This window comes from Citrus sinensis, chromosome 3 (genome assembly GCF_022201045.2).
Source record: "Citrus sinensis cultivar Valencia sweet orange chromosome 3, DVS_A1.0, whole genome shotgun sequence".
In the NCBI taxonomy this organism is placed as follows: Eukaryota; Viridiplantae; Streptophyta; class Magnoliopsida; order Sapindales; family Rutaceae; genus Citrus; species Citrus sinensis.
Genome location: NC_068558.1, coordinates 26,404,840 through 26,427,690, shown reverse-complemented (window position 1 = coordinate 26,427,690; position 22,851 = coordinate 26,404,840). Strand labels below are relative to the sequence as shown.

Below are 22,851 nucleotides of genomic sequence, written 5' to 3'. Positions count from 1 at the left end.
TTTTCGAAGAGGTTGGCCGTTCAGATTTTTTAAAGTCGACAAAATAAAAGAAATAATACGAGACATGTAGAATCATGCAATATGTCATTTCAATTTGTGCAAATTAAATAAAGTTTTTATCCCTAATAATATAATTTTTTTAGAGTTGCCAAGCTTCCATACTTTTATCTTTGAAAAAGTTATAATCATAATTTAATTTCTGTCATTTAGTCTAACTTGAACTATCGAAAACTTCCGGGTCAGATTTTACAACCTAAAATCTTGGACACACAGTAACTCTTCACTCCACTATAAATGCATTGTTTCTGAGGAAAACAGATAAGGAAATTCAAGAAAATATGGCTAATGAAGCGAGAGACGAAAACTTTGCATATGCCTGTGAAGTGATGACGGGTTCAGTGCTCCACATGACCATGAAAGCAGTAATTAAGCTGGGACTTTTGGAGATCATAGCCAAAGCTGGTCCTGGAGCAAAGCTCTCAGCTTCAGAGATTGCCGCTCAGTTGCCCGCCACCAAGAACAAAGACGCACCCACGATGCTGGACCGGATACTCGGGCTTCTGGCTAGCTATGGTATTGTTGAATGCTCACTTGATGATGTAGATGGTTCTCACAGGCTATACGGTTTGAATGATGTTTCCAAATACTTTGTGCCTAATCAAGATGGTGTCTCATTAGGCCCTGTATTGGCCTTAATTCAGGACGAGGCCTTTCTCGACAGCTGGTTTGTCCACTCTATCATTTTAATCCCCTGAATTTTTCTTTTTTTAAGTTAGGGTAAAAATACATGGGTTTATAATGCAATTCTCTTTCTACGCCTTCAGATCCAATCATGCATTTCTCCCAAGTCTTAAATCATAATCGACTTCATACTCAACTTATTTCTAAATTCAGGTCATCGAAAAAGAAAAACAAACGTGTTCATATAAGTGAGCGATAAAATGTAGAAGGCTCACTCTCAAACTTATAAATCATTATTAATATACTTCTAGTCATATCAATTCAAGAACGGGTAAACTATTGTTGGTGGTGTTTTAATTACTTGCAGCTACAGAGGATATGAGGAAATATGTTTTCTTTCGGAGGTATTTTTGTCTTTTAATTATAGAGGACATGAGTGTAACATATATGAAAAAGACAATGTATTTTGTTCTATTGAAAGCATTAATTGAGTAGTTTCTTCCGTTCTGACAGAAATCCTGGAAGAACAAAAATTTCTTAACTTCTTCCGTAGAATTTCTCTGAATTAAAAGATTCACTTGGGGTGGTATGATCACTTGCCTGGAGAGAATTAGAAATAAAATCTTTTAGGGAAAACAAAATAACAGCAGGAGCTAGCTATATGTAAAAGTACTACAAACTACATATCTCCTAATTTGTGCCGTTGCTAAAATTTAGCAACCCACCCGTATGATAATATTACCCTGATTCCCATTTTTTTGCTCGTTTTCATAAAGATGTATGTGACAGTTATGAGTTAAGATATAACATAAAATTTTTAATGGCAATGAATCCTCTACTCATCTTATCTGTTAAGGGATTTTATGAAACGTTTACATCGTCATATATATAATATAGATATATCCCTTTATTATTTTTGTTTTTATCAACCACTAATCATTGTATCTAAAAAAGTTCGGCCAAACGCAAAATGATGATTGATTAACTGGTCATGTAGGTCCCAACTGAAAGAAACTATTATTGAAGGAGGAGTTCCATTTGACCGAGTCCACGGAACGAACGCTTTCGAGTACCTAGGATTGGACCCCAGGTTCAATGAAGTTTTCAGCACAGCGATGTTCAACCATACCACTTTGGTCCTTCAAAAAATCCTTGAGGCTTACAAGGGTTTCGAGCACATAAAGCAATTGGTTGATGTTGGCGGTTCCCTTGGCAATACCCTTAAAGCAATTACTTCCAAGTATCCCCACATTAAGGGCATCAATTTCGACTTGCCTCACGTTATACAGCATTCCCCTGAGTATCCTGGTATGAACTTTCAATTATCTTTATAATAATGTTAGGGACTTGGTCAAGTGGCTTTTAAGTAGCTTTCTTTAATTAATCATCCCAATATAAATCCTGGAGAAAGTAGGAAGTTAATTAGAAAATTGATTCCAATCTCTTTTTTTTTTTTTTTTTAATGTCATTGTTATGAAGAAATATACATTATCATTTGGAAAAAAAGGGTAAAAGCACAAAATGTTGCAACAAGAAAAAACTGACAAAAAACATCAAAACAGACTCGATTTACCATATTTGCAATTTAGTGAAAAAATCAGGGTTGATTTATTGTTGTTTTTGTCAGAATTTTATCTAAATTCTTTTCGCGAATATCAGTGCTCTGCCCATACCGCTAGATCCTAATAGCGGAAACTAAATTGTATGTAGTACAGGTGTTAAGCATGTAGGGGGTGACATGTTTCAAAGTGTTCCAAATGGCGACGCCATTTTGATCAAGGTAAGTTTCATTTGAATTTAATTTGCAGGTATTAGGCGTTCGATCCCTGAACAAATTTCATAATATTTCAAATTTTGTAGTGGATACTGCACGATTGGAGCGATGAACATTGCTTGAAGTTATTGAAGAATTGCTACAAAAGTATTCCCGAAGGAGGGAAGGTAATTGTTGTGGAGTCAGTACTTCCAGAACTGCCTGAGACTAGCACTCATTCAAAAATAAATTCCCTAGCTGATGTGCTGGTGATGACTCAATATCCGGGAGGAAAGGAGCGAACAAAGCATGAATTCACGACCTTGGCTACTGAAGCTGGATTTAGTGGCATCAGATTTGTATGCTTTTTTTACAACTTATGGGTTATGGAGTTCTACAAGTAGGGTCCGTGCGTGCCCACGAATTCTGAAGCAACTTTTTTATCATTATCTTTCTGTTAAGAATAAATGCTAAGTCAGCAGTTGAAGTCAGCTGGGGTTTTCAGTGTAATGATGAGTCAGCAGCCAAGTTGTAAAACAGTTAAACAAGTTGTTATTTCCTTCCAAACTTAGTCAGTAGGTTGTTATAGTTAGCGCGCTGGAAATGTGGACACGAGTTTGTTGCAGTAGAAGTTTCCACACACAGCTATATTTATCAATGTACTCTCAATTCATTAGTAAGACTTACAAATAAGAATCCAGCGAACAAATTTTCTCTTTGAATCAATAAAATTTTCCATTCATTTTCTTATCAAACAAACAGAATCTAGAGAGCTCCTTTTCTTTAATTCTTTCGACATGTACATGAGCACGGTCGAGATATACTTTTTAATTGTGCTTCTATATGCTAACTACCAATAATTGTATTTGCTCAAATAAAAACCCAGATGAAAAGAGAATTTTAATCTTATATAAATAAAACATTAGACATGCACATGAATATCAATTTGTTTATTTTTTTGTTAATTTTTTAAAATGATGGCATCAAAATTTACTTGCTATATTTAATAATTAATATTATGCCATTTATGCATTTATATCATAATTCAAAATTTCATCACTTGTATATTTTAATCATTACTCGTCACAGCTCCCTCAGAACTGACATTGCGGTACATATGCATCAATTTTTATTTATTTTTGAAAGAAGGGCATCAAACACTAACGCATAATTGACAAAAATGTACATTGTTACACGTCATTATATTAAGTTATTATTTTGTTTTGCTGTCAATAATCTATTTACGTTTCAATTATATAGGACATAGTATGGTAAGTGCTGGACTTAGTCTAAGGGTTGTTAGGAGTTGTTGGCCACTTAACACTTTTTCGTGCTGAGAGTTGCTTGGCTTTAGGAATAACCATTGTGTTTTCACAAGCGGTTGCTGGGTCTCTCGAAGAATCATGATTTATTGGGCAATGATATTCGGCCACCACGAGACCATAACGAAGCCAGAAACGCATGCTTCCTCTGCCGTTTCGAAGTTTTAAATTTGAAAATTAAAAATAGATTTTACCATTGAAAAATATTAAAATTAAATCTAAAGAATATGAAAAATCCAAAATTCTTACCCATCCATCTCACTCGCTTGCTCTGTCTCTCTCTCATTCACCTTCCCTCTCACTCACCCGATCTGTCTCTCTCACTCACCCACTTGCGAGCTATTTCTCTCAGGCTGTCACTCACCCACGAAACTTGTTGTCACGCCACGCCCATCGCCGACCAGCCCATCACCGACATCGCTATCACGCCGTTCACGTCGCCGACCAGCCTTAGTTGACAGTGTGCTTGACGATTTTGGACCTTTTTCACCTACCTAGGTAATTACACTTAAACAAATGTTTCTACGTCAATCTTCCTAGCTTAAAGCGTAACTGAACCGGGCAATTGGTTGTTCATTTTTCTCTCACAATTGTAAGCATTGTATGCTGATTCGGCATCCAACAATGATCTGTAAGATTGGAATGAATCAAATACATATTTGCAACATATTTAGAGGAGGGTTAATGAAGCAATATATGCTTTATTGAAAATGAAGAACCTTAGAATGAAGCTGCAATTACTGGATTAGCAGAAGAAAATTAGGGAATTCTATGTGGTAAAGAACTTAACAATGCAGCTAAGACCAAAAACAATTGCCTCAACTAAAGAATTCACAGAAACATGGATATATCAAACTACCCAGAATATGTTTGAAGAACCACTTGAAAATCTTAATACACACCATATATGCAAACTTCAAATACCAAAAAAAAAAAAAAAAGAATGCCAACAGACGTAAACATATATAAGCAAAAACAGAATTACAACCAAACCGTAAGCTTTAACATTTCACAAAGTATCACACTTCAAATAACTTATTTCTAGTAATTTTAAAATATAAATAGAAAAAAAATCCAAAATCCAAGTACTTTGCTAAGCAAAGTATCACATACAAGGTTTCATTAAAGTCCATGTCAAAAGAATTTCTTTAACTGATTAAATATACTAATTTTAGGTGACAATAATGTAATCATATTAAACTAAATTAACTTAATTTCGCAATCAAAAATTCAAAAAACGCATGGAATTACGGATCAGGTCTAATTAACAATCAAACGTAGGCACGTAGCAACCCAGATGCATTTATGCCAAAAAGAATGTTCATAAGACTACACAAAACTACCCAAAAAAAATTATAAAATAATAAAAGCAACGGCTACGACCCGTATGTGAATTAGACAAATAGATTTTGCCAGAACAAGAAACACAACAAAACAAAGAGAATAAATCAATCCAGGGCATAAATAGATTGAACAAAAAATGGCAAGATCAGAGAAGAAACTGACCCACGACACTGGATCCTCCTCAGCCTAGCGTCATGGTTGCGGTTTTGATGATGCGTTAGCTGAGATCTGAGAAAAATATTGACAGTGAGCTTGTGGGTGAGTGAGAGGGGAACGAGCTTCGTGGGTGAGAGTGAGAGGGACAGAGCGGGGTGAGTCAAAGAGAGAGGGGGTGAGCGAGGGGAGGGATAAGAATTTAGATTTTTTAATTTCTTTTGATTAGCTTTTATTATTTTTTAATGGTAAAATTTATTTTTAATTTTCAAATCTAAAACTTCAAAACGGCACAAAAGCATGTCGTTTTTGGCTTCCCTCTGGAATGAGGGTGGCGGAATATTATTTTCTTGATTTATTTACTTGCTTGCTTCTTAAATATTTCGTCCTGAATCCAAAATAGGCAGCTCTCACAACTCACAAGGCTACTTCCATTTCAGCTAGCTGTACCATATGTACGGTCCATCTATGGTGCCTCATTTTTTAAACGAAATTTACTCTGTTTTTTTTTTTCTTATTCGCATCAAGAGAAAATTTTAGTTTAAAAATGATAGTCACAAATGTAATGTGTAAACGATAATAAGTAGGGGTCGGCAAATTCGGTTTCGGATCGGGTTCGAGTTCCGGTTAATCGAGTTAGGAAAAAAGTAATCCAAGCTCAATCCAGACTTATAATTGAATCCGAATTATATTTGGAATGGATAAAAAATTTCAAATAATATTCTTTAATTGTGTGTAATTTCGGATCGATTTGGATAGATTCCTACCTAATTGGATTGAGAAATTCATCTACATCCGATCTGAACTCAAGTTTTTTGGTCGAATCAGATTGGGTTATTTGCCCACCCCTACTCACAAGTTTGTTTTGATTGTGTAAAGGACCGACCTGTTCAGCCTGTCGTATGGGTCAAGCTAGGATCAAATTTTAAGGGTCCTCGTTCAATGGGTCAAGCCTTTTTCGACCAATGAGATCGTTTTTGGAGCTGCTCTATAAGTAGAGTGGTGATGTTTAAATCTCTTATTATATCTTATCAACCCACACTAATAACTTTTATGTTAATACCTATTTTATTCTCATGTGAAATAACTTAAAATAATAAATAATTTTTAAGTGCACCGACATAAAAATTTCTATTAATAACTAATTAAGCGAATCTAATTTCTTAAACTCTAATTTCTTCTAATTTTTTAAACTGCGCCATTCCATTCAAAGTAAGACATTCTATTCAAAATATTGAAGAACAATGTAAAATTTTATACTGCAATCCCATAGAGACTGACAGCGAGTGCTTTCATTCTCAGATAGATACCTGACAGTATTTTCCATCGCGATTCCAAATTTTCATTCGTTTTGTAAATGCATTGCAACGCCAAATTACTGTCCAAGTAATATCACTGTACAATTGCAAACACTTTCCAAATCCAATGCATTCTGGTCCATGAACAGATAAACTTGAATACAAGATTGGGATGCATACAAAAGGAAATCGAGAATCCCCTTTTTAGCTCCAAATCAATTATAATAATAAAAAATCTGTATCTTTATCACGTCAAACACCTTGGCCAAATTCTTGTATTCCTTCACTCAACTTTGGCTTGATAGGCTTAGCACGATACTAAGGTTATTAAGGGTCGACTCGGCATGGTTCTTTGCTCCAATTCTTGGTGGAACTATCAAATCTTAAGTGGTGGATAAAACCTTAAAAAAAAGTTGAGAAATTACAATCATTATGAGATTTTTTTTAAGAAATGATTTTATAAAATTTATACAATGGGTGTATGAAAAAAAATTAAAATAAAGGTAAATTAGAGATTAGGTAAGGTATATTGAGAGATAAAAATTTGTTTAAAATTTTTAATGGAATTAACTAAAAAATGGGGGGCTTGTGAGATATAATAAGGGATCAAATCATCAAAATCACCATTCTTAAGATAGTGATGGGGTACACCCCGTTTAATACACCCCATTAAAACTTTTACATTTTATAATATTATTGTTGGAATTTCCTTGTGTGAATAAGTTGCTTTTATGGTCTTAGTCTTTAGGAAGTTTGTTGGTAATGTTATTTGCAAGATTGTGTTTACCTAGTCTTTAGGCTATAGTTACTGGAAAGTAGCTGCAGTATTTGCTGAATAATGGCTGCTATTATTTTGTTAAGTTTGTTCATGTAACGCCTATAAAAGGCAACCTCATTGTGAATAAAATGTGTAGTACTTTCATCCATTTATCCTTGCTTTGAGTGAACTATTTCATATTCACTTATAACAGTGGTATCAGAGCTTGAATTAGAAAAGTGGATTGACAGAGTTAGTAATAGTAGCTTACTTGGCTCTTTTTGCACTCGTGTTGCAGCAGTAGAAATTCATGGCTTCTGAGAATTTTGTTCAACCTGCAATTCCCCGCTTTGATGGTCACTATGACCATTGGAGAATGTTGATGGAGAATTTCTTAAGGTCCAAGGAGTATTGGCAAGTTGTTTCAATTGGAATAACTGAACCACCAGCCGGTGTTGTTTTGACGGATGCTCAGAAAATAGAGCTTGAAGGGCAATGATTAAAGGATCTCAAGGCAAAGAATTACTTATTCCAAGCTATTGATCGCTCAATCTTGGAAACAATTCTTAACAAAGACTCCTCCAAACAAATTTGGGATTCCTTGAAAAAGAAGTACTAAGGGACAGCAAGGGCGAAGCGGGTAGTTAAAATAAATGTGTCTGAGGTTGCTGCACAATTGTTTGATAATATACCTCAATGAAGGCATTGGCGGGAACTCATGAATCTCTTGAATTAAGCAAGCCATCTGATGTTTGAATATTAGTCGTTGGATGGCTAGAAGCATCAAAGGTCAGGATTGGATGGTAATCAAGCTGAAGGAGCAAGATATCACAGCTTGCTAAAGACAAGACTGAGCAACTGAAGACAAGAAGACAAACTGCAGTGTCAAGTTGTTATAACAACTTTTGTAATGTCTTGTGATGAAATTGATAGCCGTAGATGCTAGGTCTTGATGTAACTAAAACATGAGAACCTAGTTCTATATAAAGAATTGTAAAGCAATGAATCCACAGGCTGAAAAAAATAAAATCGATTCTTAACTTTTGCTTGTGAAAACTACTAGCCTCCTTTTTTATCTTGGTATCAGAGCTTTAAAAATCCAGAAATGGATAATCAAGCAACAAATGAGCCAACCCTAGAAGCTGTGATCAACAACACACCACCAGCTCAAACACAAAGTCCTTTACCCACCCAAACACAAACTGAATCATCATCCTCACACACAAATATGCATGTACCCATAAGTTTTTCCTTCACAGCCCCTTTGAAACTTGACAGAGGAAATTACATTATATGGAAAGCCCAGGTCTTGCCTTGCTATCCGTGGCAATGGCCTGGAAAACTTCATTGATGGAACATCTGTATGTCCAGAAAAGTTCCTAGTGGATGCTGATGCAGAAAACAACTTCATAGCATCTGCAAACCCTGCATATGCACTCTGGCGTAGACAAGACCAACTTCTCTTAAGTTGGCTTCTTTCTACAATATCAGAGAATATTATCACTGCTTTGACACATTGCACAACTTCACAAGAACTGTGGTCTGTGCTGGAAAGGCTTTATGCCTCCCAATCAATAGCCAGATCCATATTTCTCAAGATGCAATTGCATGGTGCAAGAAAAGACACACAAACTATCATTGAGTTTTGCACAAAAGTAAGAAACTTGGCAAATGAGTTGCAAATGGCAGGAAAGCCAGTTTCAGAAGAAGATCTTTGTTCTCATGTGCTTACTGGTCTTGGCCAATCTTTTGAGTCCGTTGTTGTTAACCTCACTTCAAGACTTCATGAACTGACCTTTGATGAAATGTATTCTGTGTTGTTGAACCATGAAGCCAGACTGGAGCAGAATGCAACTCATGACAACAATTTCAAAGCAAATGTGGCCTCAAGGCAAGGAAGGAACAACTGGACCCAAAAGAGGAATGAGAGACCAAGGAACCAACCACCAAACCAGTACCTTAGTCCACAAAATCAATACTTTGGACCTCTCAACAATGGTGCTGGAAGACCAAATAAAGGAAAAGGAAGAGGGAGACCACATGGAGAAAAGAAGACGGTATTCAAGCCTGGAGTTTTTTGTCAAATCTGCCACAAAGAGGGCCATACAGCTGATGAGTGTTGGTACAGAAAAGAAGATGACTTTGAACCAAAGCCTCAGAATTGTCAACCAAGAGGAGCCTTTCTGGCAACAAATGAAGGAAGCAGTGAACCAGGCTGGTACTTAGACAGTGGAGCAACTAATCATGTCACAAATGACCTCAACAACCTCAGTGTAAGGTCTGAGTATAAAGGTAACTCCTTTCTCTTAATGAGAAATGGACACAAGCTTAAAATCACACACACAGGAACGATACTTTTGCCTATATATGCTGGTAACAAATATGAACATCTTGTGCTTAAAAGGGTACTTGTAGTTCCACAAATAACCAAAAACCTGCTAAGTATCTCTAGCCTTACAATAGATAACAAACTAACAATTGTATTTTCTGATGAAACTTGTGTTGTTAAGGACAAATTGGAGAATTTTCTTCTTCAAGGAATTGATATAGGAGGGCTGTTTCAGATTGTTGGAAGTCAAGAATATGTAAGTCCAAGGAAGGGATGTGCTGCTGATAGAGTCTACAAATCAGAGTCTTTGTTTGCTTCAATAAGTGAGGCTTCTGTCTCAGAAAGTGTTGATGAGTCTTTAAGTCCTAAGCATAGTAGTGAGTCAATTAATCAACTTCACCTGTTACACAGAAGGTTTGGTCACCCTTGTGAACAGACCCTTATGAAAATCATTTCAAGTTGTAAAAATTTATCTGATTTCAATAAAGAAAAATCTTTGAGTTTCTGCACTGCATGCCAATATGGTAAAAATCACAAATTGACTCTTAAAAGCTCACAAACACAGACAAAGCAGCCCCTTGAACTGATCCATGCAGATCTTTGGGGTCCAGCACCTATAATTTCAGGAAAAGGTTACAGGTACTACTTAAGTATTGTTGATAATCACACAAGATACACATGGATTTACCCCTTAACCAGCAAAGCAGAAACAGCACAAACCTTCATTGACTTCAAGAATCAAATAGAGAAAACATTAAATAAACAAATCAAGTGTCTACAGACTGATATGGGGAGAGAATTTAGACCATTAACCAAGTTTCTTAGGAACAATGGAATCATGTTCCGACATTCCTGTCCATATACGTCAATACAAAATGGTCAAGTTGAAAGGAAGCATAGGCACATTGTAGAAACAGCACTCACCATGCTAGCACAAGCAAACATGCCCTTAAAACTGTGGTGGAACGCCTTTGAAACTGCTGCATATCTTATCAATAGAATGCCTACGCAGGCCCTAGGTCATATCAGTCCATACAAAAAACTTTACAACAATGAGCCTGATTATGCCTTCCTAAAAACTTTTGGGTGTGCCTGTTTTCCATATTTAAGACCCTATAATCAACATAAACTTCAGTACCACACCACTAAATGTGTGTTTATAGGGTATAGCTTACAGCACAAAGGATACAAATGTCTAGATAACACAGGCATAGTTTATGTAGCTAGACATGTGATTTTCAATGAGAATGAGTTTCCTTTTGTTATAGATAAGAACTTTGAGACTAACAAAAGTGAAAGCAGGACAAGTAGTCAACCTAACTATCAGCAGCTTCTATTACTTCCTTGTGGCACTTTCTCAACTCCACAATTAAACAGCAATCCATACAAAAAATCCAAAGAGGGTGGACATAACTCCACACAAGATACAATGCAAGCATCATTCGAAAATCAAATCAGAACACCAAACGAAGACCAGATCCAAACACATCAACCAAACACAGAAACACAATTGGATGAGAGCCGACCTGAGCCAAACCATCAACAAGAGAGAGTCAATATAGAACCTGAGCGACCATTAGAACCATTAAACACACACCTTATGGTAACCAGATCCAAACATGGAATCTACAAGCCTAAAATATACCTTGCACAAAGGAGTTCGTATGAGTTACCAACAAATATAGCAAGTGCTATCAAGAATGTGAAATGGAGAAATGCTATGTTGGATGAATACAAAGCTCTACTGGAAAACAACACTTGGGAATTGGTGAAAGTTCAAGAGGGTACAAAGGTCATCGGAAAAAAATGGGTCTACAAAGTAAAGCACAATCCATATGGGACAGTAGCGAGACACAAGGCGAGATTAGTGGCAAAAGGCTATAACCAAACAGCGGGGGTTGATTACACAGAAACCTTCAGTCCAGTGGCCAAGTCATCCACAATCAAGGTACTCTTGAGTTTGGCTGTCATCTATGGTTGGGACATCAAACAAGTAGATGTCAACAATGCCTTTTTAAATGGAGAACTAAATGAAACCGTGTTCATGGAGCAACCAGAAGGATTCAAAGTGAAAGGAAAGGAAAACTATGTATATAGACTAAAGAAAGCATTATATGGACTGAAACAAGCTCCAAGGGCTTGGTATGAAAAGCTCAAAGCTGCCCTACTTAGCTGGGGATACAAGAACTCAGTCTCGGATACCTCACTGTTTCATTGGAGGGATAATAGAAAAGTTATATACGTACTTGTGTATGTAGATGAAATACTCATAACTGGTAGTAGCCAAGATCTTGTTAATGACCTGATTAAAAAACTTAATGAGAGTTTCGCGTTGAAGGAGCTAGGCTCATTAAGTTATTTTCTTGGAATTGAAGTAAAAAGGGATCGTGCAGGGATGCATATTTGCCAAAGCAAATATGTGCAAGAACTTCTAGAGAAGACAAACATGAAAGGGTGCAGAGAAAGCATAACCCCATTAAGTTCAAGTGTGAAGTACACCTTGGAGACTGAAGAAGAAGAGGGAGGACAGTTTTTTGAAGACAAAACTCTCTACAGAAGTGTCATTGGAGCTTTGCAGTATGCAACCATCACCCGACCAGACATTGCTTACAGCGTAAATAAACTAAGTCAATTCATGCAAGAACGGAAAGTGATACACTGGCAAGGCTGCAAAAGGATCTTGAGATACCTTCAAGGCACCCTAAATTATGGTCTATACTTCACATCTGGAAACAAAATGGAAATCTCAGCCTTCACAGATGCCGATTGGGGAGCTGATAGAGATGACAGAAAGTCTACAGGTGGTTATTGCATGTTTTTGGCAGGAAATCTAGTCTCGTGGAGTTCAAAGAAGCAGAATGTAGTATCAACCTCCAGCACAGAAGCAGAATATAGATCACTGTCAAATGGAGCAGCTAAATTGACTTGGTTACAATCCTTACTTGCAGAGATGAACATCAAGTTGGAGAAGAGGCCAATACTATGGTGTGACAACAAGAGTGCAATAGCTCTTGCTGAAAATCCAGTCTTTCATGGAAGAACCAAACACATTGAAATAGATGTTCACTTCGTGAGGAATAAAATCAGCAACTGAGAGTTTGATTTGAAGTATGTGGAAAGCAAGAACCAAGTTGCAGATATAATGACCAAGGCACTACTTAATCGAAGTTTCGAATACCTAAGAAGCAAGCTCAATGTCTTAGCAGACGATTGAGCTTGAGAGGGGGAGTTAAAATAAATGTGTCTGAGGTTGCTGCACAATTGTTTGATAATATACCTCAATGAAGGCATTGGCGGGAACTCATGAATCTCTTGAATTAAGCAAGCCATCTGATGTTTGAATATTAGTCGTTGGATGGCTAGAAGCATCAAAGGTCAGGATTGGATGGTAATCAAGCTGAAGGAGCAAGATATCACAGCTTGCTAAAGACAAGACTGAGCAACTGAAGACAAGAAGACAAACTGCAGTGTCAGGTTGTTATAACAACTTTTGTAATGTCTTGTGATGAAATTGATAGCCGTAGATGCTAGGTCTTGATGTAACTAAAACATGAGAACCTAGTTCTATATAAAGAATTGTAAAGCAATGAATCCACAGGCTGAAAAAAATAAAATTGATTCTTAACTTTTGCTTGTGAAAACTACTAGCCTCCTTTTTTATCTCGGGTACACCTCCAGACACTTCGATCTGAATTTGAATCTCTACGAATGAAGATGGGAGAGTCGGTCTTAGCATACTTTGCAAGGACAATGGCAATCGCAAATAAGAGACGAATTCATGGCGAGCAGCTCGAGGATGTTATCATAATTGAGAAGATTCTTCGATCTTTAACGGTAAAATTTAACTATATTGTTTGTGCGATTGAGGAATCAAGGGATATTGACAAACTTTCGATTGATGAATTGGAAAGCACTTTGCTAGTCCATGAGTAGAAAGTAATCCGACAGGATAAGGAAGAACATGCATTACAGGCAGCAGCAAATCTCAAACCAACTGGAGGGGGTAAAGGAGGCTGGAAAGGCAAGAATGGGTAGGATAAATAAGAAGAAAATGTTGATGATTCTTAAGGAAAAGGAAAGGATTGTGATGGTCAGAATTCGACAGGACATAAACCAAAGTCTAAAGACAAATCGAATGTTAAATGCTTCCGTTGTCAGAAGTACGGTCATTACCGCAATGAGTGCTGTACTAATTTAAATAAGAATCGTGGCGAGAAATCTAACTTTGTAGAAAAGGAGGAAGAAGAAATTTCCCTTCTTATGGCATGTCATACAAAGGAGGAAAGTCACCAAAATCTATGGTACTTAGATACCGGTTGTAGCAATCATATTTGTGGGGATAAATCTACTTTTTCTGACTTTGATGAGACTTTTCGAAATACTGTAAAATTTGGTGATGACTCCACAATTTCTGTCATGGGGAAAGGAAGGGCTGCAATCCAAACCAAGGAAAGTTCTCATTCTATCTCAAATGTTTTATTCGTTCCTGAACTGAAAACTAACCTTCTCAGTGTTGGCCAGTGTTAAGATATTTGAATTGTTAATTACATTTAGCTTTCTGTTTAGTTAGTTAAGTGAATCTGTTATTAGTGCTATGCGGCAGTCCAGTCAGTTAAATCTGTTATGGTTGTTAGCTCAAATAAACACATTACTCACATGCAGAGTATATAAGATTCCATTCAGCATTATGTATATATGCTTGTAATTCAGCTTATTTGAGCTTAAGATAAATACAAATTCTCTCTCTGTTTTCTCGTTTGTTTTCTCTGCAACCAAACAACTCTTTCATCTTTACAGCCAATTACAAGAAAAAAGGGTATGAGATCTCTATCAAGGAAGGAGTTTGCCGAATCCACGATGAAAAATTGGGCTTAATTGCTCAAGTGAAATGACGGAAAACAGAATGTTTCCATTGTATCTTCACCATACTGCACACTCATGTTTTGCTGCAAATTTCAAAGATACAGCATGGTTATGGCACTTTCGTTACGAGCATCTTAGCTTTGGTGGATTGAAGACCTTGCAGTAGAAAAATATGGTGGTAGGCCTTCCACAATTTGAGCAACCTTCACAGCTTTGCGAAGAGTGTATTGTCAGTAAGCAACATCGAGATAATTTTCCAAAAGGAAAACCCCGGAGGGCAAAGCAACTGCTGGAGCTAGTGCATTCTGACTTATGTGGGCCAATCAAGCCAACATCAAATGGAGGTAAATGATATTTTATCTCATTTATTGATGATTTTAGTCAAAAAACCTAGATTTATTTCTTGCAAGAAAAATCGGAAGCTTTCACAGCCTTTCAAATGTTTAAAGCACTAGTTGAAAGAGAAGCTGACAGCCAAATTAAAATATTGCGTACTGATCGTGGTGGAGAGTTCAACTCTCAAGAATTTGGAAGCTTCTGTGAAAATCATGGAATTAGAAGACAATTGATAGCAGCCTACACACCTCAGCAAAATGGTGTATGCGAGAGGAAAATCGTACAATTCTTAATATGGTACGAAGCCTTCTGCAGAGGAGTGGTCTTCCCAAAAGTTTTTGGCCTGAAGCAGTTGTTTGGAGTGTTTATATTTTGAACAGAAGCCCCACAATAGTTGTTCAAAATATAACTCCTGAAGAAGCATGGAGTGGATGTAAGCCGGCAGTAGATCATTTTCGGGTATTTGGATTTATAGCATATGTCCACGTACCAGATGAGAACAGAAGAAAATTAGATGACAAAGGTGTAAAGTGCATTTTTCTTGGTGTTAGTGATCATTCAAAGGCCTACAAATTATATGATCCCATCATCAAGAAAATTGTCATTAGTCGTGATGTCATTTTTTATGAAGAGAAGACATGGATGTGGAGATGCAATTCTGTTGGGCAGCAAATTCCAGCAGATTTCAATGGTGAAATTGAAGAAAATTCACAGCAACTTCAGCCTTCAACAGTCTCTGCTCCTAACCTGCCGCAAAATAGAGTCTCAGCAGAAACTCCACCAGCAACAAATGAACTTGATGAACAAGTTGAAGCTACAGATTCACGTTCTCAACATGATAGAATAAGGTCTGCATGGATGTCAGATTATGAGGTAACATGATTTAACACTCTTGAGAATCCACTCATACACTTTGCCTTGTTTTCAGAATGTGATCCTACAACTTTTAAAGAAGCTGTCAAAGAACAAAAATGGCTAAAAGCCATGGACGAAGAAATTGCATCCATTGAAAAAAATAATACTTGGGAGTTGACTGAACTTCCAATTGGGCAAAGGACAATAGGAGTCAAGTGATCAACCCTTTACAAACAGATTGTTGGAAGCTTGATGTACTTAACAACAACTCGACCTGATATAATGCATGCAGTTAGTTCCATCAGCAGATATATGGAGTGTCCAAGAGAGGATCATCTTTTAGCTGCAAAGAGAATTCTTCAATACTTGCGTGGTACTGCTGAATTTGGGTTGTTCTACAAAAAGGGTAAAAAATCAGATTGGTATGGCTTTACAGACAGTGATTATGCTGGAGATTTGGATGACAGAAGAAGCACATCTGGATATGATTTATGTTTGGTTCAGCAGCTATTTCATGGTCATCTAAGAAGCAACCGATAGTTACTTTGTCAACAATTGAGGCTGAGTTTGTTGCAGCAGCTTCTTGTGCATGTCAAGCACTTTGGCTGAGAAATATTCTTCATGAACTTCAGTTTAAGCAACCAGAGTCAACACAAATCTTCTGTGATAATAGTTCAACAATTAAACTTTCAAAGAATCCGGTTCTACATGGAAGATGAAAGCACATAGATGTGAGATACCATTTCTTGCGAGACTTGACAAAAAATGAAGTCATTGATCTTGTTTATTGCAGGAGTGAAGACCAAGTAGTTGACATCTTTACTAAACCCCTCAAATTGGCTAGTTTTTTGAAGCTGGGAAAGTCACTTGGAGTTTGCAAATTGCAATTTGAGGAAGATTCTGCAGAATGTTTAAACTGAATGTTAATAACATTTAGTTTAAGGGAGGGATTGTTGGAATTTCCTTGTGTCAATAAGTTGCTTTTATGGTCCTAGTCTTTAGGAAGTTTGTTGGTAATGTTATTTGCAAGATTGTGTTTACCTAGTCTTTAGGCTATAGTTACTGGAAAGTAGCTGCAGTATTTGCTGAATAATGGCTGCTATTATTTCGTTAAGTTTGTTCATGTAACGCCTATAAAAGGCAACCTCATTGTGAATAAAATGTGTAGTACTTTCATCCATTTATCCTTGCTTTGAGTGAACTATTTCATATTCACTTATAACAATTATTTGGTAAATGTAGTAATCTAGATAAAGTTCCTCTTCTAATTTTGACTACTAATACATGTTGAGTGATCTACGCCTCTCTCAACCGAAAAGTTTACTTAAGAGTTGACGCTATGATTATATTTTTCATAATAATGACTATATATAAAGTCATTTTAGGGGTGAGTGAATGTTGGGATTAACCCAATCAAATCCAAACGTATTTGGGTTGAGAAAGTTTTGATCTAATTCAATTATGAGTACTGTTTTTTACACCCCTTTAATATTCTTTGAAATTACCGAAAGAAAAAAATTACGAATTTAATTAAACTAAAATGTCTTTATAAATCATAAACCCCTAACTATTTTTTTAACCTTATTTGTTTGATAAAGTCAAAAATAATTTTGAGATAATGAGGAAATAAATTACTTAATAATAATATTTTATTATGAAAAAGTATGTCTAAAATGATAGTGAAGTTTAATTAAAACTCTATTGTAATTTTATGGACTTTTTTTGTAATTTCATAAAAAAAGAGATATAAAAATGAATAAGTAGTGTTTCTTATGAGTTTTAATGGGATGTTAGAAGCTCCACTCTAAAACTATTGAGTAACTTAAACCAAAAACTTCCAATAAAAATCTATTCAGGTTGGGTTAGAATTAGTTTTCAACATTTAAGTTTATTTTGTGGTGTTTATTTCTTCATCTCAGATCTAAATGAATATGAACTGAGTTGGACTATTGGCACTCCTCTGACTACCCAGTTTACAACAATTTTAAAGCTGAAACTGATTTTTTTTTTTTCTCTATTTTGCCTAGGTCATATATGCACTCAATTTTCAATGGAATTTGACAGGGAATGGTCTTCTAACATGATCATTATTTTGATTTTTAACAGGGTTGTTACCGGCTTTTGAGATTTTTCTGTAGTTGTATTTTGAGGTTTCAATAATTTTCGTATAAACTCTAAGATAACAGAAGTACATACGTACAGGAGAAAAATTGTCCGTGAAAGAATTGTTAACGGTGGGTTTAATGAGATATAATTTTGTCCTAGACGGTAATTTTAAAGAAGGAGACAATTATAAAGGGGTTTTAGAAGATTTTTGTAGAAATTTAAGTGAACATAAATTTATTTTTGTGGTTGAGTTTTTGTAACCGAACCCAAACCTATAAATAATTTGGTAACGTCCAAACTGGTTGTTAAATCTGCGCGTTTGCTTGGGCTTGGTACATGGATTTTTGGTCCACCCATAATCTCCTTATTTAAAATATTATTGATTAAAGGATAGTATTTTAGACAGTTTGCGGATATCTTGCATTTTTTATAAATTTTTTTGAACGTTTAATTTAATCTTTTTGAATCAATCTCTCTTTTAAATCTACCCTTTTTGAATCAACCGCGGCTAAAATTATATATTATCTTTTAATCATTCAAATTAAGGATGAAAGTTTAACTTCCAAAAATATCAACAAAATTAGATGGATGTCCTTACACAGATGCGAGGGGTATTGCAAGGGAAACATCACCACCCAAAAGAATATCATATGATATGATATGATAGCAAACCATATCATATGCAAGCCTACCTAGCAAGCAAGTTGATTAATAAACTACGAAAGTCAAGTCTAATTCCAACGGTAACAAGCAATTTCTTTGGGGCTTAAGTTTTGAGTTCAGATTTCAATAGATGCATAAGTTAATAATTAAAAAAAAGAAAAATCCTACTGAAGCACTAGTAAACTAGCAAAATCTATTGCCAAAACATAATCAAAGTAGTCCCAATTACTGAACCACTAGCAACGCAACAAAACACAATCACAACTTGTTCTTTGATTACATAAACTTCCCACAAGCAAATTAAACAAGTAAAACCTCACATGGACAGACGAGACACCGGTGGCTAATTATTGTTGTGGAAAAAATCAGTTTTTTTTTTTTAAAAAAAACTTTTAGGATCGATCTCATACAATATATAAGAATTTGTAATTTAGAAATTGTACCTTGAAAATTTGAGAAGATGAACAATCTTTTTTTTTTTTTCACTAAAGTGATTTAGGCTCCCAGACCACGATCCGTCACCACTACTCATGTTAGATCACGATCCGCCACCAAATAATCTTCCAGACTATGACTCAGGTTTGATCTACACTTGATGTGTGAGCGCCTTTATCACCATTAAAGCAACTAGCACGAGAACATTTTTCTCTCAAAATTAGAGAGAAAATCTTTTTCTCTGATTTGTATAATGTGGCCTCTGTCTATTTTCTTTAAAGAAAATAAGTTTTTTTATATCTCTATTTAGTGGAAACTCTAGGCTCCATATTTATTTATTTATTAATTCTATTAAATCCCATGTGATTTAAATTAAAAAATAATTAAAACAAAAGTCACGTTACTTGTTCTTGTGTTATAGGAGTCCACCTTGTAAAATAACACAAGGCCCCTTACACTCAAGCATATTAATGGAGCCTCCCACTAAATAATATATTTAGGCTTTTAACCTAAATAGCTAGTTATCTTACATACTAATCCAGTAGCGATGCAGTCAATTAAATAAGCTAACCCGGGGATCGTTTGGGAATATACAATAGTGGCTACAACAATTAAGCCTGTAATTAAATAAGCCTAATCATTTAATTCCAACTCTACTCCACTATAAGATTGGAACTGACCTCCATAATTGTATGTTCGAATAATAATTCGTCCCAAGACAAACTGATTTCTTTACTGCTCAATCCTTTGGACCACATCGTTAATTAAATCGATATCTCAATTGTTCAATCAATTTAATTACATCTTATTCTTTGATACTTACTGGTTTTCTCTAATGATCATTTTCAACATACTAAATATGTTGACACACTCTGACCAGAGAATTCTATGATCAAGTGCTGAAAACCCATCAACAGATGCGTCGTACAAATTCTATACTGTTAATCTATAACTCCAATACTCATAATTGCTCCCACCAAGATACCGGGTAATCTTGACCACAATTGTGTGTCGTGCCCATTGGTAACTCAAATGGAATAACAATTACAATCATGAAATCATAACTAACTCAAGATTAAGATTACAGTAAAATCAATGCCTATGAGATTTAATAAGTCTAACAGTCATTTCAAGGTTAATTAAATCTTATATGTCATCCAGCTCAATGTAGTCAAACTACATCAGTAAATTGATATATGATTAAGACAAATCATTCAATGAATTAACTACAGTCTAAACATAAATAGAGCGCCCAACTCTATTTATCAACTGCGAACTTAATTTATTTAATCATAAGATAACTTGTATTTATATCTTCTGTGAATCCATATGATGATTACATAAATACATATAATATGATTAAACGGACCTTATTCAAAATATTTATGCAATTGAAAATATCTCAAATATTTTATTAATTAGAAAATAAATTAATATGCTTTAAAAGAGCATATAATCCCAACAATTATGCAAAGCAATTAAGCAAGCAAGAAACATTACAATAACATATATGTCCCTTTAATTTCTAAGTTTAAAGACTGGCAAGCTGCTGGATGTTCATGGGATAAACAACGCTCTGGTCACCATAGAAAGCTTTTCTTCCAAACATAATGTTTACAGCTTCTGTTGGGTGAAATGCATCCCAGAAAACGTATTGTTCTCGATTTGCACATGGTGTTTGGAATGGAAGACATGTAATTTGGCCTCCGTTTCGTCCAATGCCACAGCACCCTCGATCTATTACACTGAATCCTGTAGAATTATTTGGGATAAAAAAAAAAGTGATCATAAACATTATTCTATTAAGTAAAATTTTGTTTATTTTATGCACCTATTTTAATTTAATTTTAAAATGTCTTGCTTTTATTGTAGCACAGCAAGACGATAATTTCTCCGTTATTTCCACCTCTAGGCCGTGCTTGTCAAATCAAAATCCTAGTTCAGCCACTGTAAATTGTTCCTTGATTTTAAAATATGAGGATGAAATCTTTATTATCTTTTGTCAGTGTCCGCACATTTTAAAATAAAAGATTTTAGGCTAGACAGCACACATCATATCTAACTACAATACGATATGTTTAGTGGGAAAATTGCATACCGTATGATCTATAATTGGTGAGGAGATCTTCAAACGTGCGGGCAATGTCAATGAAGGTGAATCTTGCACCAGGAAGATTGGCATTAAGATTGTTAATCACAGTCTTCACATTTGCATTAAAAGGCATAACAAGTTGATTCACTTCTTCTGAACAGCGATCCATTTGATTTTGAGCCAAAATGCTTGGAATACATCCCATTCTTCCTAATCCGGCCAACACAAATTTCCTTGCTCCCAAATTGTAAAGGGTCTGTAGATTTTCAATCAATACTTAATACAAGTTATATAAATATGTTTACAAGCTAAAAAAAAAAGTAACTAAAATGCATGCATATGGTAAAAAATGTAAATATAGTGAAATTGAATCTTACTGTGAGTTGTCTTGAGTATTCTGAAACCAAAAGATCAGCATATTGCTGAGCATTGTATTGATTTTTGGTATTGTAATTGGGCATGAGATAATTGTTTAGGTAGTCATTGCTGCCCATTCCTACAAAAAATATACATCTTGCAATTGCATTTGATACATCACTTGCTCCGAGATTATCAGTGACCTGATCAAGTGTGTTCTGAAAATTCCTTATTTGTTGATCAAACGGTATGCGACCTACCTGACCATGCAGCAAAAATTTTCTACTAATGATCGGATCTCGTGTTAGATATAGAATCCTCTAATTAAAATTCAGATCAAAAGGGAATCCTGGTTCGTTTGAATTAGATATATGAGTCCTTACGAAGTTTCTTCCGGTGATGTCGAGGATTCCAGCAGCAGCAGAAGCATAGTTGACTCCGTGAAGCACTTGTGCACCGGAAGCCTCAGAGTATGCAGGAATCAGAGGAAGTCCCAGTAGTTCAGCCGAATGGATGAATTTACAAGATTTGGTTAATATGACATTAAAAATATTTGTGAAGAGTAAATAAAAGCTAATGGACAAAAAAGAAAATTTTCTTTGAAAGGGGACACAATTTAAAGAGGTTATGCATATGGAAGCTTTTAGCCATTAATAAGACATGCCTACCAGATATGGTGAATTTATCCCCAAACAGATCGTACTTGCGGATTAATACAAGTTAGGTATAAGTGGGTGTAGATATAATAAATGTAAAAAATAAAAGAAAAAATTCTGTTATTTTTATTGATTTAAGATAATGACTGTGATTGTTTAGAAATAAATATTATGGGACAGTGCGAGCCCTCCCAAAGAGACATATAGAGGTAGGGGCAGAGCAATAAACGGCAATAGTCCTTCCGCGCCCCCCCTCCCCAAATAGATAACTAAACAAGTACTTTTATTTTGTTATTTTTTTTAAAAGGGATAGAAGTAGGAAATCAATTAATTAATTGTAATGAATTTGGATTTGTGTCATTGAAGCCATGACTATGAAACTCACTTCACAGATATTTCTAACTATGCTCAAGAGTGTGACACAAATTTACAAAGAAGAAAAATCTAAAAATGACATCTGTTTTATGCTTTTTTTTAGCTAGCAAAGAAGTAATCATAATAATTTGTCAGATCAGCAATTAAAATACCCTGCATTGCATGCAATCATGGTGTATATAAATTTTCATGTACCTTCAGGATTTTGAAAAGGAAAAAAAATTATAAAAATATAAATCAAATGCATAGATAAAGAGAGTTACCAATTTCATCGACCATGGTGTAGCCGCTAGAAAAGCGGCCAGTTGGGCCACCATTGAAATCGATACCATAGGGGTAATAATTTGCTTTGGCAAAAGAAGGAAGATTGTTATTGTTGCCATTATCGATAAGTGAATCTCCAAAAATGAACAAGGCAGGCACCATTTCTCTTCCTCCTCCTCCTTGTGTTGATCCCACGGGATCCCCATCTTGCC

The 22,851-nt window shown here is 35.5% G+C and overlaps 2 protein-coding genes and 1 long non-coding RNA gene across 7 annotated transcripts in view; 1 reads left to right on the top strand and 2 right to left on the bottom strand.

The window, feature by feature from the left end:
• LOC102630049 (caffeic acid 3-O-methyltransferase-like) overlaps positions 1 to 22,851 on the top strand; it is a 96,538-nt gene that overhangs the window by 32,237 nt on the left and 41,450 nt on the right. Inside the window, exons 1-4 of one of the 4 annotated variants that reach the window (XM_052436995.1) lie at positions 311 to 724; positions 1,679 to 1,989; positions 2,397 to 2,461; positions 2,542 to 3,165. The exons of 1 other annotated variant lie outside the window; for it this stretch is intronic. In XM_052436995.1, coding sequence (XP_052292955.1) covers positions 339 to 724; positions 1,679 to 1,989; positions 2,397 to 2,461; positions 2,542 to 2,838 — 1,059 coding nt within the window. In that variant the 5' untranslated portion in view covers positions 311 to 338 and the 3' untranslated portion in view covers positions 2,839 to 3,165. Of the gene's footprint in view, positions 1 to 308; positions 725 to 1,678; positions 1,990 to 2,396; positions 2,462 to 2,541; positions 3,166 to 22,851 lie in introns of those variants that run through there. 2 more of the 4 variants (XM_052436998.1, XM_052437000.1) reach the window with 2 other exon arrangements.
• On the bottom strand, positions 3,541 to 5,463 carry LOC127901064 (uncharacterized). Its single transcript, XR_008053103.1, has 3 exons — positions 5,263 to 5,463; positions 4,006 to 4,385; positions 3,541 to 3,904 (listed from the first exon to the last, which is right to left on the bottom strand). It is a non-coding gene; the product is annotated as an uncharacterized LOC127901064 (long non-coding RNA).
• The window catches only part of LOC112497060 (GDSL esterase/lipase At1g71691), a 113,537-nt gene continuing 111,044 nt past the window's right edge, over positions 20,359 to 22,851 (bottom strand). The window contains exons 3-5 of one of the 2 annotated variants that reach the window (XM_052436993.1): positions 21,365 to 21,604; positions 20,994 to 21,243; positions 20,359 to 20,647 (exon numbers count right to left, since the gene is read on the bottom strand). In XM_052436993.1, the coding sequence (XP_052292953.1) occupies positions 20,427 to 20,647; positions 20,994 to 21,243; positions 21,365 to 21,604 (711 nt within the window). In that variant the 3' untranslated portion in view covers positions 20,359 to 20,426. The remainder of the gene's footprint in view (positions 20,648 to 20,993; positions 21,244 to 21,364; positions 21,605 to 22,851) is intronic. The other variant, XM_052436989.1, reaches the window with a different exon arrangement.